The sequence below is a fragment of the Microcebus murinus genome, chromosome 22 (assembly GCF_040939455.1).
Source record: "Microcebus murinus isolate Inina chromosome 22, M.murinus_Inina_mat1.0, whole genome shotgun sequence".
NCBI lineage: Eukaryota > Metazoa > Chordata > Mammalia > Primates > Cheirogaleidae > Microcebus > Microcebus murinus.
Genome location: NC_134125.1, coordinates 21,038,354 through 21,053,825, shown reverse-complemented (window position 1 = coordinate 21,053,825; position 15,472 = coordinate 21,038,354). Strand labels below are relative to the sequence as shown.

The 15,472-nt window shown below is 57.1% G+C and overlaps 1 protein-coding gene and 2 long non-coding RNA genes across 4 annotated transcripts; 2 read left to right on the top strand and 1 right to left on the bottom strand.

Annotated features, from left to right (window-relative positions):
- Positions 1–4,173: 4,173 nt before the first annotated feature.
- LOC109729873 (uncharacterized) lies at positions 4,174–12,282 on the bottom strand. Of its 2 annotated transcripts, none has more exons than XR_012914279.1 (4): positions 12,017–12,282; positions 11,411–11,640; positions 11,200–11,339; positions 4,174–4,342 (listed from the first exon to the last, which is right to left on the bottom strand). It is a non-coding gene; the product is annotated as an uncharacterized LOC109729873 (long non-coding RNA). The 2 variants fall into 2 exon arrangements; XR_012914278.1 differs by lacking the exon at positions 4,174–4,342 and adding an exon at positions 10,200–10,826 and having other exon boundaries at positions 11,270–11,339.
- LOC142863483 (uncharacterized) lies at positions 7,871–9,999 on the top strand. The gene is made up of 2 exons (XR_012914280.1): positions 7,871–8,331; positions 9,475–9,999. It is a non-coding gene; the product is annotated as an uncharacterized LOC142863483 (long non-coding RNA).
- Positions 11,479–15,428, top strand: OSM (oncostatin M). The gene is made up of 3 exons (XM_012763895.3): positions 11,479–11,559; positions 13,100–13,233; positions 13,814–15,428. Exons 1-3 carry the CDS (start codon positions 11,526–11,528, stop codon positions 14,399–14,401), a joined length of 756 nt encoding a protein of 251 aa, XP_012619349.2. The 5' UTR covers positions 11,479–11,525; the 3' UTR covers positions 14,402–15,428.
- Positions 15,429–15,472: the final 44 nt, after the last annotated feature.

Here is a 15,472-nt window from a genome sequence, read left to right as displayed (position 1 = left end):
GGCTCATTTCCACCCTTTCGAATCTTCATGCCAACACAGAGGAAGTCACCTCCTAAGTCCCCCTCTGAGCTACCGGAGCAGAAATTCCGGGTTTAAAGTTCTCATCTTCCAAACCCTGCTAGGTGGGGCTGCCTGGTCCCCATGTTTGCCAAGTTGCCCCAAGGCTGGCTTCTCGGTCCTGTCTCTGTAGAGGTGAGAGAAGAAACTGCGCATGCTCTGGACAAGAGTGGGGGGGGGCGTGCTCCGTTAACAGATACAGTCATGTGAACAGAACAGGGACACGTTCTGACAAATACGTCACCAGGCAATGCAGTTGTTATCGGACCGCCATAGGGTGTGCTCTAGGCCACGGCGTGAACAGCACGTTCCTGTACTGAGTACTGTAGGCAGTGGCAACACAACGGTATTTGTGTGTCTAAACACAGACAAAGCACAGTGAACAGGTAAAAATGGTGCCCTGTGTAGGGTGCTCACCCTGGGTGGGGCTTGCAGACGGGCAGCTGCTCCCCGTGAGCCAGTGAGTTGGGGGGGAGGTGGTACAGCCTAGGACATCACTGTGCCCTGCCGCACTTGGGCTACACTGCATTTATAACACAAATTTTTTTTTCAAGAATAACCTTAGTTGGAGCTGATGGGTGGATACCCATGGGCACAAAGCGATGTGAAGGACATGAGAAACCAAGAAGGGGGGAGGGCTCGAGGGTGGGTGAGGGATAAAAGCTTACCTGTTGGGTACAATGTACACTGTTCTTTCTGGTGACAGGCACGCCAAAAGCCCAGATCTAAGCATTATACAAGGTAGCCACGTAATAAAAACCCTTGTACCACCTTAATTAATATTTTGAAAAAAAAAAAGGATAACCCTAGCTTACTGTAAATGTTTTACTTTATAAACTTTTTTTTTCTTTTGAGACAAAGTCTGGCTCTGTTGCCCTGGCTGGAGTGCCGTGGCGTCAGCCTAGCTCACAGCAACCTCAGACTCCTGGGCTCAAGCAATCCTCCTACCTCAATCTCCCGAGTAGCTGGGACTACAGGCATGTACCACCATGCCTAGCTAATTTTTCTATTTTTAATAGAGATGGGGTCTCACTCTTGCTCAGGCTGGTCTCAAACTCCTGAGCTCAAACAATCCTCCTGCCTCGGCCTCCCAGAGTGCTTGGATTATAGGTGTGAGCCACCACGCCTGGCCAATTTTTATTTTTTTTTAACTTTTTGACTCCTTTGTAATAACAGCTTAAAACACACATTGTCCAGCTCTACAAAAATATTTTCTTTTTATCCTTATTCTATAAGCTTTTTTTTTTCATTTTTAAAATTTAAAAAATTTTAACTTTTTAAAATTAAAAACTAGGACATAAACACACACATTAGCCTAGGGCTGCAGAGTTAGGATCATTAAGACTTCACCAGGTGATAGCAATTTTTCAACTCATTATAATCTGAGGGGGCCATCCTCATCTATGTGGTTCGTTGCTAAGATGTCACCATGTGGCGCATGACTGTATATTCAACATGTGCTTGTGTTACCTCCATTTTACACAGATGGAAGTGAAGCACAGAGAGGTGAAGTGACGTGCCCGAAGTGACACAGCGGGGCATGACAGAACCAGAATTCCAAAGGGAGGTTAAGCATGCCCACAGGAGCCTGGGGAGTTTCCCTGGGGGAAGAGACACTTTCGTTGAACCCTAAGGACAGGGAGGATTTTGCAAGATCCCTTGCAAGCCCAGCTGTCTGCTTCAGTGGCCGGGTGTCTGCTGCCGCTGGCAACGGCTGCGTGGGCAGGCACGCGAGGCCTGGCCCTGGCTCCTCCCTGACCCTGGCAGGGCAGGGTGAGTGTGTTGGGCAACGGCCACAGTGTGTGTCTCATTTTTCCAGGCCAGCCCTCGTGCTGGGATTCCAGGGCTAAGGCTGCCTCTTACGGGGGTGCCCAGAGCTTCCTTCCCAGGGGGTTGGTCACGGCACCATGTGGACGTGTGTGCCTCGCGGGGTGTGTGGACGGGATTACACTCGCAGGCCTTTGTGTGTACGTGTCTGCAGATGAGTCATTGCAGGAAAGTGTGTGTGTGTGTGTGTGTGTTAGAGAGACAGAGATAGTCTACATGCGTGTAGAAGTGACAGTGTCCCAGTGTGACTGCGTACTTGGAGGTCTGGAAGTCTGTGGCTGCACATGTGTGCATCGGCTTATGTGTGAACACCCACTGCATGCCTGGCTCCTCTCTTCACGCGTGCCCACATGTGTCTGTGTATCTGTGCATGTGTACACATGTGAGCGTGGCAGGGCTCCTGTGTTTCTATATGTCTGTGTTGGTACGTGTCCCAGGCCGGTTTTGTCATCATAGTGTGTGTGCATATGTCAGCACCTTTTGTGTTTTTGTGTTTGCACGTGTCCCCAGGTGTGGCCTCCCATCCACTCCCCACCCCTGGACCCACATCCCCTGTGCCCTCCCTGCCTCTCCGGCTGGACAAGAGCTCAGCAGAACGGGGAGGCGCCAGGGGAGGCCCTCAGGCTTTCCCTTGTCCCCTTGCAGCTTGACTCGCCACTTTCCAGCCCCCCAGCTTTCCTGGGGTTGCTGTGTTTTTAAGCTCTGCCTTTAGAAAAAATGTTTAAAGGTGAAATTCCTGTAATCCAGCATGAACCATTTTAAAGTGAATAATTCAGTGGCTTTGAGTACATTCATAATATTGTGCAACCACCACCTCTAGTTCCAAACGTCATCACCGCAAAAGGAAATCTCGTACTCGCTGGCGGTCACTCCTAGTTCTCCTTCCCCGCAGCCCCTGGCCAGCACCAGCCTGCGTGCTGCCTCTGCAGCACGAATTGCGTTTGCAATTCGGGATATTTCATATCCGTAGAATCATATATGTGACTTTCTGCATCCGGCTTCTTTCGCTTGGCAGACTGTTTTGGGGGGTTCATCCGAGTCGTAGCAGGTGTTGGTGCTTCGTCCCTTTTTATGGCTGAGTACTGCTCCGTTGCGTGGCTGGACCACGTGTTGTTCATTCCTTACCTGTTGAAGGACATCTGGGTTGTGCCCACCTTTTGGCTGTTAAGTCCTGCCTTCTTGACCGCGGAGGTGCCCGGCATTTGCGTTTAATGCCATAGCGTTCTGCCTTCCTTACACACTTGTTCGGTGGACAGGGTGACCTGGCCCCAGCCGGTCATACCCCATCACCCACTGAATGGTCACCAGTAGGTCCTTGGATAGAGCAAGGACCTCAGGACTGCAGGATTTTTTTCTCTTCTTTGTATCAACATAAATGCCCAGAGTATCCCGAGTGAGAGTGTCCGGAGAAGGCAGCTCTTCCGCCACGCCTGTCCCAAGTCATCTCTGGGTGGCGAGTCTCACCGCTGTGTCCCAGGCTTCTCCCTGGGGTCGTTACAGGCCCACTGGGACCCTGGCCTCTTCCCACTGTCCTTGTCCTTTCCGGCTGCCTTTGCTGTTGAGGAAAGGCTGTGACTCCTGCTGTGCCTGCAAGGCCGAGTCCAGCCTACTTCCTCCTCTGCCCGCCCCACCGCCCTGTCCCCACACGCGCAGGGCCAGGGACTCCCGGCTCCAAGTGCCAGAAAACCAGCTCAGCTAGCAGAAGAAGACACCAGCACCTTGTCCCGTGTGGCTGGGACACACTGTGTGGATGGCCCCCACTTCAACAGGGACCAGGGCTCAGGGAGACTCTGAGCCCCTCTGGCTGTGCTGGACACGTTCCTGCCCGCCCTGCAGGACCCCAACCCTGCCTGCGAGCTTGGGGAAGGTGGCTTCCCACAGTGGTGAACTGGTGACATCCCCGCCAGAACCCCCAGCCCTGTGACAGGGGCGTGCTTCCTATGTCTGACGTCAGTCCCAGGGAAGGGTTCTGGTTGGTCCTGCTCAGGATGCAGGTGCTTTGCTGGACGTGGGGTACCACGAAGGCCAGGCTGGGTCAGGCGCTCCGTCCTGATTTAAGATATGGGCAGTCCAACACGTGGGTCTCCCAGACCCTTCCGTGTGCTGGTGGTGTTGGCACGTGTGTGTTTATTCACCCTTCAAAAGCCGGATGTAAAAAGGCATTCACAGCAAATTCGCGCGACCTTTAGCCTGCTCTTTCTCTCTGATTTCTCCCCCGCACCCACCCTGGTGCAGCACACAGTGGGCACTTAAATATAAGTTGAATGAAGGACTGAAAAGCCACTGTGATTTGTCTGCCTTGTTTTTTTTGCAAAATGTAGGACTGTCACCTCCTGTGAAGAACTGGCCTCTTTGTATGAGACCATCAAGTGCCACTCATGCAGAATCCATTCCGAGACGAATTCTTTGGAGGAAGCATCGGTGGCTTTCAGTTTATTTTCCAGGAAAGTGTTGAAATCTGCAGTGTGAGAAAGAGCAGATTTTGAATTCGCTTTAAAAAAAAGATCACAAAGGAAAATGTCAGCATCTTTGAAACGGAGGCTGCCCAGAAGCAGGAGGCGTGTGCTTCGGTGCGCTGTGCAAGAGCAGAGGGTGCACGGAAATGGCTCTGAGAGACCTGCTCCTGCCCTGCCAGGGGCCTGGCTGCAGGTGCGCCAAGTGGGGGACAGATGGGGACACACTTGCGTCCTGCAGCATGGGAGCCACAGCTCACCTTTCCCGGGGCTTCTGCAGATGGACACATGGCCATGGCCATGCATCCATCCATTCTCCAAGGATTTACTGAGCACCTACTACATCCTGGGGCCTCTGCTGGGCTCTGAGAGGCTACGGGGGGACGCAACCTCAGTGCGCATCCTCTTAGAATTTAGTTTCAATGGGGGAGACACCCTATAGCTGTTAAAATTCACACCTGTGAAGAATGTGACACAGAGGGATACTGGAGGGTCACAGGGACCAGCCTGGGGTGGAGGAAGGTCAGGGAGGGCTTCCCTGAAAAGGTGAAACTTGGATTGGACTTTGATGTCTGGGTGGCAGTTCAGCAGGTAGAGTGCTCAGGAAGAGGGAACAGCATGTGCAAAGGCCCTGAGGAGAGAGCTCGCCCCCACCCCACGAGGGACTGAGGAAGGTCAGAGAAGGTGGCAGGTGAGAGAGAGTTATGAGTGGGGCTGGCAGGTGGGCAAGGCCTAGTGGCCATGGTAATGACTTTGGCCTTTTGGGAATAGCAATGGGAAGCCAGGGAAGTGTTTTAAGCAAGGACGTGTGACCAGGCTGCGTAGCATCGGCCCCTTCCCAGGGGCCACAATGGCAGCAAAGCCCGGCGGGATGTAAGGACCCCTCCTTCCTCGTTTTCTTCCCTTCCAGTCAGACTTCGGGCCACACCTGCTGTTCTCCAAACTGGTCCTGTGCTGTCCTGCTTTCTGTCCAGGTGGGGGGTGGGGGGAGGGGATCTCCCCTTTCCCCCCATGAAAACCGTGGCTTTTGATTTTCCGCCACTTGGCAACCTCAGTACTGGATGACCCACCAGGCGCGCTGGGCGACCCCACGGCTCTAGGAGGGCTGCCTGAGCTCAGACCTGTCTTTGCTCCCTCCAAGGACTCCGCCTCTCAGGCCTCAGTTTCCCCATCCACAGGGCAAAAACAATGATACCTGCCTCCTAAGGTGGTTGCAAGGATTCTACAAAGTGGCCCAAGTGAAGTGCCTGGAACTAGGCTCCAGAAATGTGCCTGGTTGTTACCATACCGCCCCGGGCACTCAAACATTCTTAGCCAGAATCTGATGTTTCAAAATAGGCATTGTACACTGGGCATGGTGGTGCATGCCTGTAGCCCCAGCTACTTGAAACGCTGAAGGAGAAGGATCGCTTGAGCCCAGGAGTTGGAGACAAACTTGGGCAACATAGCAAGACCCTTTCTGAAAGAAAGAAAGAAAGAAAGAAAGAAAGAAAGAAAGAAAGAAAGAAAGAAAGAAAGAAAGAAAGAAAGAAAGAAAGAAAGAAAGAAAGAAAGGAAAGAAAGAAAGAAAGAAAGAAAGAAAGAAAGAAAGAAAGAAAGAAAGAAAGAAAGAAAGAAAGGAGAGGAAGGAAGGAAGGAAGGAAGGAAGGAAGGAAGGAAGGAAGGAAGGAAGGAAGAAAGAAAGAAAGAAAGAAAGAAAGAAAGAAAGAAAGAAAAGAAAGAAAGAAAGAAAGAAAGAAAGAAAGAAAGAAAGAAAGGAAGGAAGGAAGAAAGAAAACAAAAAAACAAAATAGGCATTGCACCCTATCATCCTGAGCAAAGTCAGGACTCAGACTACCTTACCCTTGTTTAACGTTAGAGTTTTTTTATTTAGAGTGACACTTCAGTGTGCAGATCTGCTAGGGGCCTCTGTCTGTGTGTAAGGTCTGAGCTCTCTGTGGTCATCTTGCCTGTCCCCTCATGTCACAGACAGGACCCGGGGTACAGAGAGGGCAGCGGGGGGTGGTCCAGGCCAGCCAGAGAGTGGACGGCAGGGCGGCACGCCAGCACCCCAGTCTGCCGGGTCATGGGCGTGCCGTCTGCCTTCCCTCGGGCTGGGGCTCCCCGAGGCAGGGCCTGGTCTGAGGACCTGAGGAAGTGGCTGGTGCCAGGCAGATGGTTCGAGACCACCGAACAGAAGGGAGCCCCCCCCCTTGGTTGTACTTCCCTGAATAGGCGTTCGGGCCCCTAGAAGGGGGTCAGTTTCCCAATTTGGAGGAACCACTGGGCACGAGGGAGACATGGTTTCCTACGCCTGTGTATGCACGAGGTCCCTGAACTCTGTGGCAGGCTGCAAACCAAGGGATCCCCCAGCCCTTGGTGACCTCGGTGACCTGGGGAGGGCGCCTTGGTAGATCTTTGCTCACCCCGGGTTTATGTAACACGGCCTTTCCCAACTGCCCTGGAAGTCACCCTGTGACATAAAAGTCCTCCGTCTGCCTCAGCGGCTGGCGGGTCAGGTGCTCACGTGCTCACTGAAGCACGCTGACCGTCCTGTGGGGCGCACTTGCCGCTGCATTTTTAAAAATTCAGATACAAGTCATATGCCATTAAATCTATCATTTTAAAGCGTATATGCTTCAGGCCGGGCGCAGTGGCTCACGCCTGTAATCCTAGCACTCTGGGAGGCCGAGGCGGGCAGATCGCTCAAGGTCAGGAGTTCGAGACCAGCCTGAGCAAGAGTGAGACCCCATCTCTACTTAAAAATAGAAAGAAATTAGCTGGACAACTAAAAATATATAGAAAAAATTAGCCGGACATGGTGGTGCATGCCTGTAGTCCCAGCTACTCAGGAGGCTGAGGCAGAAGGATTGCTTGAGCCCAGGAGTTTGAGGTTGCTGTGAGCTAGGCTGACGCCACGGCACTCACTCTAGCCTGGACAACAGAGTGAGACTCTGTCTCAAAAAAAAAAAAAAAAAAAAAAAAAGATTAAAGTGTATATATTTCAGCAAATTTTAGTATCTTCACAAGGGTGTGCAACCATCACCACTATCTAATTTCAGAATATTTTTGTCACCTCTCACCCCTTAGCTGTCTCTCCCATCCCTGGATCCCCCCACCCCTGGCAACCACCAAACTACTTTGTCTCTCCAGAAGTGGCGACTCTGGACATGCCATACAACATGTGGCCTGCTGTGTCTGGCTTCTCTCACTTAGCAGAATGTCTTCATCCATGCTGGAGCATGTAGCCATGCTTCACTCCTTTCTGTGACTCAATATTCCGTTGCATGGATAAATCACATTTTGTTTATCCATTTTCTATTGACCGACATTTAGGTTATTTCTAGTTTTAGGCTATTATAAATAATCGCTCCTATAAACATTTGCAAGTTTTTGTGTAGGCCTGTGTTGTCAATTCTCTTGGGTATATATCTAGGAGTGGAATTGTTGGTCATATGATAGATGATAGTTCTATGTTTTGCCATTTGAGGAACTGCCAAATTTGTTTCTTTTTTCTTTTCTTTTCTATTTTTTTTTTTTTTTTTAGAGATAGGGTCTCACTCTGTTGCCCAGGCTGGAGTGCAGTGGCACGATCATAGCTCACTGCAACCTCAAATTCCTGGGCTCAAGGGATCCTCCTGCCTCAGACTCCCTAGTAGCTGGGACTACAGGTGTGAGCCACGACACACCCAGCTAACTTTTACATTTTTTTGTAAAGACAGAGTCTCACTATGTTGCCCAGGCTGGTCTTGTACTCTTGGAATCAAGTGATCCTCCTGCCTTGGCGTCCCAAAGCGCTGGGATTACAGGTGTGAGCCACCTCCCCCGGCCCTGCCAAAGTGTTTTCCAGTTTGGCTGCACCATTGCACATTCCCACCAGCAACGTACCAGGGTTCCAATTCCTCCACACCCTCGCCGACACGTGTCCTCATCTGTCTTTGATCATAGCCACCTTAGTGTGTGTGAAGTGGTTCGATTAGCATTTTGCATTTTCCTATGATGTGCATCTTTTCATGTGCTTATTGGCCACTTGTCTACCTTTTTTTTTTTTTTTGGAGAAATGTCTATTTTAATCCTTTGCCCATTTTGAAATTGGATTGTTTGTCTTTTTGTTGTTGTGTCACTGCAGTTTATGCAGGGGGAACAGGCCCAGAAAAGGGGTGTGACCAGGCCAAGAACACAGGTGCTCACTGCAGAGTGAGCCTGGAACTTAGGTTGGGGGCCACCTCTGCCTCCCGCTTGGTACACCCCGCCCCGCCAGGCCACCCCGGGGCCTGTCCTTGCATTTAAAGGGATAGGGAAAGACCATGAAACAGCGCTTCTGAGGAACCAACCCTGTCCCCTCTTCCCCTCCAAGTCACGAGGACCAGGCTGACGTGGCCCGGGAAGAGGGGACAGCCCGGGCCCTGTGGTCGGGGAGCCTATTTATACTGGCTGGGCCGTGTTGCAAGCTCTTCCTGCTGGCGAGAGGGACGTCACTGGGCGCTGACCTCACCAGAAGCGCTGACGCATCTTCCCTCATGCTTCGCTCCAATGCTCGGGCCTCCCGGCCTCGGCCGCTCCTGGCCTCCTGCACGCCCCCTGCTCCGGGCCCTCTGCCAGGGTCCCCAGCCCCTGCAGCCCTCGGCCGCGCGTCCTCTTGCAGGCGGCCCGGGTTAAATCTCGTCCCCCGCCGCATTCGTGTGCCGGAGTCCTAACCCACACCATCTCAGAACGCGACCGTTTAGGGCCTCGAAAGCGGTACTTACGGTGACATGAAGTCACGGGGTGGGCCCCGATCCAGTCTCACTGGTGTTCTAGAAGAAGAGATTAGGACACAGACAGGCAGAGGGAAGAGCGGGTGAAGAAGACACAGGGAGAGACAGTGTCATCGACGAGCCAGGAGAGAGGCTTCCGAAGTGGCCAACCCTTGACCTCAGGCGTCCGGCCCCCCGAACCGTGAGAAGACACACTTCTGTCATCCAAGCCACCCAGCCCGTGGGACTCAGTCACGGCAGCCCTAGCAAACTGGTACACAAGCTGTCCTGCCTTTGGTGACCGTGGTCCCTGGGCCTGTGGCTGGCACCCTGATCAGCCGTGTGCTAAGAACATGGTCGTGTGGCCTGGTTTGGACGTCCCTCTTCTCCTGCTGCTCGCAGGCGACCGCAGTGTCACGGAGGTGCCTTTCAAGTGACGAGACAGGGCGGCCTCCCTGGCCCTGGTGGGCAGCACAGGGTGCAGGCCCGGCCGACTGTCCCTGAGTCCGGCGGGTGGTCAGCCGCCGCGGAGAGGGGCCGGTGCTCACCTGCCCCCAGCCAGCCCCGGCCCTTCCCAGAGCCTCAATCTCTTTCTCGAAGTGGGTGTGCGTGAGGCATCCCAGACCCGCCTGTCGCAAGATGAGATCAGGGCTGTGAAATGCAGAAGGATCCTGGCCTGGCACGAGCCCCAGGACCCAGCACCGCGGGGGTGGGCGCAGAGATGAGGCTTTAGCAGAAGCGACATTCTCAGGATGAGGATCCAGAGATGGCCACCGTGGGGGTGGTGGCGGTGAGGTGTTAGGTTTTCCCTGTGTGTGGGGCGTGGGGAGAAACCGGGAGGCGCGGCCTACTGGGCGTGGGCTTGTCTGGTTTTGCCTACTGCTGGATCCTCAACACCGGGCAGTGGCTGGCCCAGAGTGGGGCTAAATAAAGGTTTGTTGAATGAATACATGATGGTGGGCGTGTCTACAGCAGCAGGAACAGCCTTGGTGGACATGCAGAGCGTCTCTAGTCCTGCTCTTCTGGCTTCCTTGGTTCTACTTGTCCGGGCTCTGCAGGCCCAGCGGTCTCTGCGGCCTTAGCAGCGTGTGCCCCCCCCCGCCCCGGCAGCCCCCAGGGACCCCGCCCTGGCTCTGCAGACTTCTGCAGCCTCCTCGCAGCCGGGCCCCTCAGGGTGCAGGCCAAGGACACTCTTCCTGGCCTGGCGGATGTGCCAGAGTCTCCCAGCCTGGCCCTGCCCCTCAACCTCGCCTTGTCTACCCTCACCTGGGCCTCAGTTTACCCCACAGTAAAGTTGCAGGTTGGCCAGGCAGGCGCTGTCTGCAGGGGCCCTTCATTCTGAGCTCAGACAAATCTTCAAGAAGTGGAGGGCAAACCCACGATTGCTATCTTTCAGAGAAAGTGAAACCTGGTCCCCAACCGTTGCAGACGCAGCCCCACCTCCCGGCTTCCCCTCTGAGCTCACAGCTTCCCCATCCTCCCCAAACCCAGCACACCCGAACCTCACCACTCCCACCCGACAGCGAATACTTGGAATTAGATCTTCATCGTTTCTTTTCCCTTCAAAGGCTTTTTGCCTTTTATGTCCATGATAGCCAACAGCCTGTGAGGTGAGCTGGGAAATGCTTTTCTCCTCCTCATTTGATAAGTGGGGGCTCTGAGGCCCAGAGAGGTTAAGTGACTTGCCTCAGATCACACAGCACATCAGGGGGCTTGACCGCTGGTCTCCTGTTTTTCTTGCTGCAAGTGTCCAGTTCTCCCCAGAGGACACTGTCTGCAGAGAACAGTGGCCGGGTCTGGGCTGTGGGCCTGGGACGGGGAAGGGTGGCAGGGGTGGCAATAAAGGACAGGAGGCAGCGGGGAGCTGGGCTGGGGGATGCTGGTCCCGGGGCCAGAACCACAATCTCGGGGCTGCCAGCCTGGGTCTGGCTCTGTGCCCAGAGCCCGGTGGTTTCCGCTCACAGATGTCCCAACAGCTCGGGCGAGAGGGCGGGAAGGGCACTCAAGAAGGAAGATGTCTCACTCCCCTCAGCCCCAAGCCTGCGGGGACGGTGGCTCCCGGGGAAGAGACTGGCCTGGGGCCTCCAGAGGCCAGTCCCTCCCGCCCACCCTGGGCCCGGCCCCGGCCCCCCAAAGGTGGCACGGACCCGGTCCCTGCCCACTCGCCCCAGGAAGGCTGAGCCTGCGGTTCGCATCATCCCTGGGCGTGGGGCTGACCTCGAAGAACGAATTCGAAGAAAACAGGAGGAGGAGCGGGCACCCCGCCGCGCCCAGCGCCCATTGGCCGCTGTGGAAATTTTGGTTTTTGGGGTCATGTTCCCAGAAGGCCTGCCCTCCCCCCACCCCCTCCCCACCCACCTCACGAGGTGTTGGCCAATCGCCCCGGCGGGCATAAAGTGGCTGCCAGCCCGCAGGGCTCCCAGCCTTGAGGTGTCACCCCCAGCAGGCACGGGCCGGAGCGCGGGCGCCCAGCATGCCGACGCAGACCACAGGGAGGACGCTGCTCAGTGAGTACTTCCTTCCTCCCGCCAGCACCGCTGTGCCCACGGGCGCCCTGGGCAGCAGGGCCACCCTCTGCCCTCTGGGACCTGGGGAGACCGGGCACCGGGCAGAGGGATGCTGAGAAGGGGCCAGAGCCAGGAGGTCAGGCTGAGAGCCAGCATCCCCACAGGTGGAGAAGGGGTATCCCTGGAAGGCTTCCAGGGGGAGGCGAAGTAGAGGCAATTCCAGGAGCCAGGGTAGGAGGGAAGAGGATGGGCTGAGACAGGCAGGGGAAGCAGGAGGGAGGCTGCAGGGAGCCGCAGGAGCCAGGCAGGGGACAGGGGACATGTGCAGGGGCCGTGGGGGGCCGGGATGGATAGAAAGTGCTGGAGGCCTCCCCATCACACAGCACGCACAGCCACACCCACATGGCAACGCGCACCTAGAGCCACGTGACGCCATCAGAGCCCTCATCTCACCTACCTGGGAGCCCCACATGCAGACCAGGGCCCTGGGGTGAACGGAGCAGGTGCCCCTGAGCACCTTGCACAGACCCGGACGCACGGCCTCGCAGACACCCTCGTCCCGTGTGCACATTGCCGCACATGCGGGCCCCCAACTGGAGCCTGGCGGTGGACACCTGGGGAGGTGGCAAGGGTGCCCTGGGGTGGCGGCGCCTGGGCGCCCGGCCCCTCTGCCCTCCCCAGAAGCCAGTCTTCCCCCGGGGCCGGATGGTTCTTAGGACGGGAATGATGGTGTCACTGCCTTCCGGGCCATTGCGCCACAGGCCCCTTCCGACCACGTGGCTGCCGGTGCCCCGTGGTGGCGGGGGGTGGCGAGTAGTAACTGCGCCCGCCCCCTGGAACCTTCTGATGGGCTCACAGCGTCCCTGGTGGGCCTGACAGAGCAGCCACTTGTAGAGAGAGGAGGGAGGCACGAGAGGTCAGGACAGAGCACTGCCCTGGGTGACCTGAGCGAGCCCTATCTCCTGCCACTCGGTTTACCTGTCAGTAAAACGAGGCATGGACAGGGTGATCCCCACATTGCTCCCAGCCGAGCCTTTGGGCGGAAAGGCGCCCCTCCTGGGTGTGAGACAGAGCTCGGGCACCGGCTGCGCCCGGGCTGCAAGCCCTCCCAAGCCCTGCGTGGACGGCGGGGTCCATAACTGGGGCCCGGGGTAGCTGACGAGGCCGGGCCCTGGGGCAGTGGTGGCCCGAATGCCCGAGGTCTTGCAGAGAGCCAGCCCCACCGGCCGCCCGGTGTCAGCTCCTGGGGTTGGCACTGTGGTGTCTGCAGGACTGAGCTCCAGCCGGACGCTGCCCCCTGCTCAAAAGACCTGTTTGGTAAATAGCAGCCAGTGTCCCGGGCCCTCCCACTATTGTTTCGAGTCCCAGGCAGTGACTCACTGCTGGTGGCCGCAGCGGGTATTCCTGTGCACACAGCGCCCCACGGTGCCCAGCCCTGCCCTGGGCCGCACAAAGCCCAGGATGAGGGGAAGCGCCTCCCCCAGGCTCCCACCTGCGGCTTCCTGGCCAGGTCAGGTGACACTTCCCTTCTCTGCCCCAGGTCTGGTCCTCGGACTCCTGTTTGCAAGCATGGCAGCTATGGGCAGCTGCCCGGGAGATTTCCACGTGCTCCTCGGCCAGCTGCAGAAGCAGGCACACGCCATGCAGGACCCCAGCTCGCTCCTGGACCCCTATGTGAGCACCTGGCCCCGGTGGTGTCTGGGTCTCCGGGGACTGCGGCAGTCAGGGAGGGAGGGAGCCGCCGGGAGGACCCCCACTCGGTATGGGGGGTGGAGAAACTGAGTCCCCTGTTATTCCAGCCCTAACCCCGAGACGCTAAGTGCACGATACAGGTTCCCCAGTCCCGTGGGCCCGGAGCACGAACCCAACACCGCTGCCCTGTCCCCCTCATGCCCAGCACGCGTTTATCGCACACCTGCCACATGCTTTGTTCCACGCACGAGGACACAGCAGTGAGCAAAACAGAGTTCAGCCCTCTTGAAACCCCCCACTCCCAACTGACACCCCCACACCACAATTACCACCTGTGCAGTCACCCCTGCTAGCCCCCCAACATCCCTCCTACCCTGCCTGCAACGATCTTGGGGTCCCCTGCCGGGGTCCCCTCTCGGGCCTCAGTTTCTGGACCTGTACAATGGGAGGGTCAAATAGGGGTGTGTGAGGTTTACGTTTCAAGGCCGACCAGAGCAGACTCGTCTATGTGTGTGTGGTTGGGGTCCCTGGCGCTCACCCCCTGACTCTCTTGTCCCCCCAGATGCGCATCCAGGGCCTGGACTTCCCCCAGCTGAGAGAGCACTGCACGGAGCGCCCGGGCACCTTCCCCAGCGAGGGCGCCCTGCGGGGGCTGGGCAGGCGGAGCTTCCTGCGGACCCTGGACGCCACGCTGGGCCTCGTGCTGCGCAGACTGGCCGCCGTGCAGCAGCAGCTCCCCGAGGCCGGGCGCCTGGGGAGGCCGCCCGCAGCGAGGCTGAGAGCCCAGGACTTGGAGATGCTGAAGATGGCCAGGCTGAACATCCACGGGCTCAGGAACAACATCTTCTGCATGTCCCGGCTGCTGGGCAGCTCCTGGGATGCGGCTGAGCCCACGCAGGCAGCCCCAGGGACATCGCCGCCGCCCACCCCCGACCCGGGCGCCTTTCAGCGCAAGCTGGAGGGCTGCAGGTTCCTGCGCGGCTACCACCGCGTCCTGAGCTCGGCCGGGCAGGTCTTCGGCAAGTGGGGGAAGAGCCCGAGCCAGGGCCACAGACACAGGCCCCCGCGGGCCCTGCCGGAGGATGCCAGCAGAGCCAGACCTTCCAGGAGGGGCAGGAGGCTCGTGCCTAGGGGGCAGCTGCCCCGGTAGCCTTAGGGGCACCCTCGCAGGAGCAGGATGCGGCAGGTGTCTGCGGATGCAAGGGGCAGGAGGCAGGAGGGAGGACACCTCGGTCTCCAAATCTGCTCCCACCCTCAGCCCGCTCAGAAGTGCACTTTAAGAGGTGGGAGCTGGGGAGGCCCCTCTACCTCCTCCGGGCTGGGGGTAGTGTCAGGCTGTGGCACCCCAGCCCCGAGTTCCCAAGTCCCGGTGGGGTGGCCAGGTCAGGCCACGCAGGGCCGACTTTCCATTGATTCAGGGGTCTGATGACACAGGGTGACTCACGGCTGGGCAGACTGCCCCCCTGCTGTGCTCCCCGGAGGCCTGTGGCCCTTCCCTCTCATGACTTGCCGGGCTGGTGCCCCCAGACTTCCTCCTTTCCGTGGCTCTGAAGGGAGGTCACCGCCCCAGCGGGCTCCTATGCCTCACTGCGTCTCGGCCAGACACCTGGATGTCTGGGTGACCTCGCTGTAGGCAGCCGAACCAGGGGCAGGGTGTCCTAGAAGGAGAACCGATCTGAGGGTCCAGGGAACAGGACTCAGGTCCCAGCCCAGCCCCCAACTTGCTGTGTGACCTCGGGCAGGTCACTTTACCTTCCTGGACCTCAGTTTTCTCTTTGGGAAGCCAGGGAGTTGGGGACCGTGTAAGGTCCCCTCTGTCTGTCTGTTGCTGGGACCGTGTGACATAGGGTGGCCATCAGATTCTCTGTAAATCAGGACACGAGGTGACAATGGCGATGGGTGGGTCAGGCCAGCTCTCCGCAGTCCTCCCAGCCGCGGGCAGCACAGCCTTGGGGCCTCGCTGCGGCTGCTCCCCCTGGTGGTGTCTCCTGGAATTTTCTCACGCTGGAACCATTGCCCTCCCAGAGGGAGTTCCAGAAGCTACTGGGCCGATTCCCAGGAGGGACATGATTAATTTATCAATTTTTATCAGTTTCATATTTATAAGGCCTATTTATGATGTATATTTAATGTTAATATTGTGCCAACATGTATTTAAAACTTGCCTGGTTTCTAAAGCCCCTGTGTCTGCCTCTCTGTCACCTTGTGGGAGACGAATTTT

What these genes read in the sequence shown, in the direction of transcription:
- OSM (XM_012763895.3), top strand. Translation starts at nt 11,526, where the DNA reads ATGCCGACGCAGACCACAGGGAGGACGCTGCTCA. An exon ending in CACAGGGAGGACGCTGCTCA is followed by an intron (nt 11,560 to 13,099) that starts GTGAGTACTTCC and finishes TCTCTGCCCCAG; the next exon opens with GTCTGGTCCTCGGACTCCTG. An exon ending in GCTCGCTCCTGGACCCCTAT is followed by an intron (nt 13,234 to 13,813) that starts GTGAGCACCTGG and finishes TTGTCCCCCCAG; the next exon opens with ATGCGCATCCAGGGCCTGGA.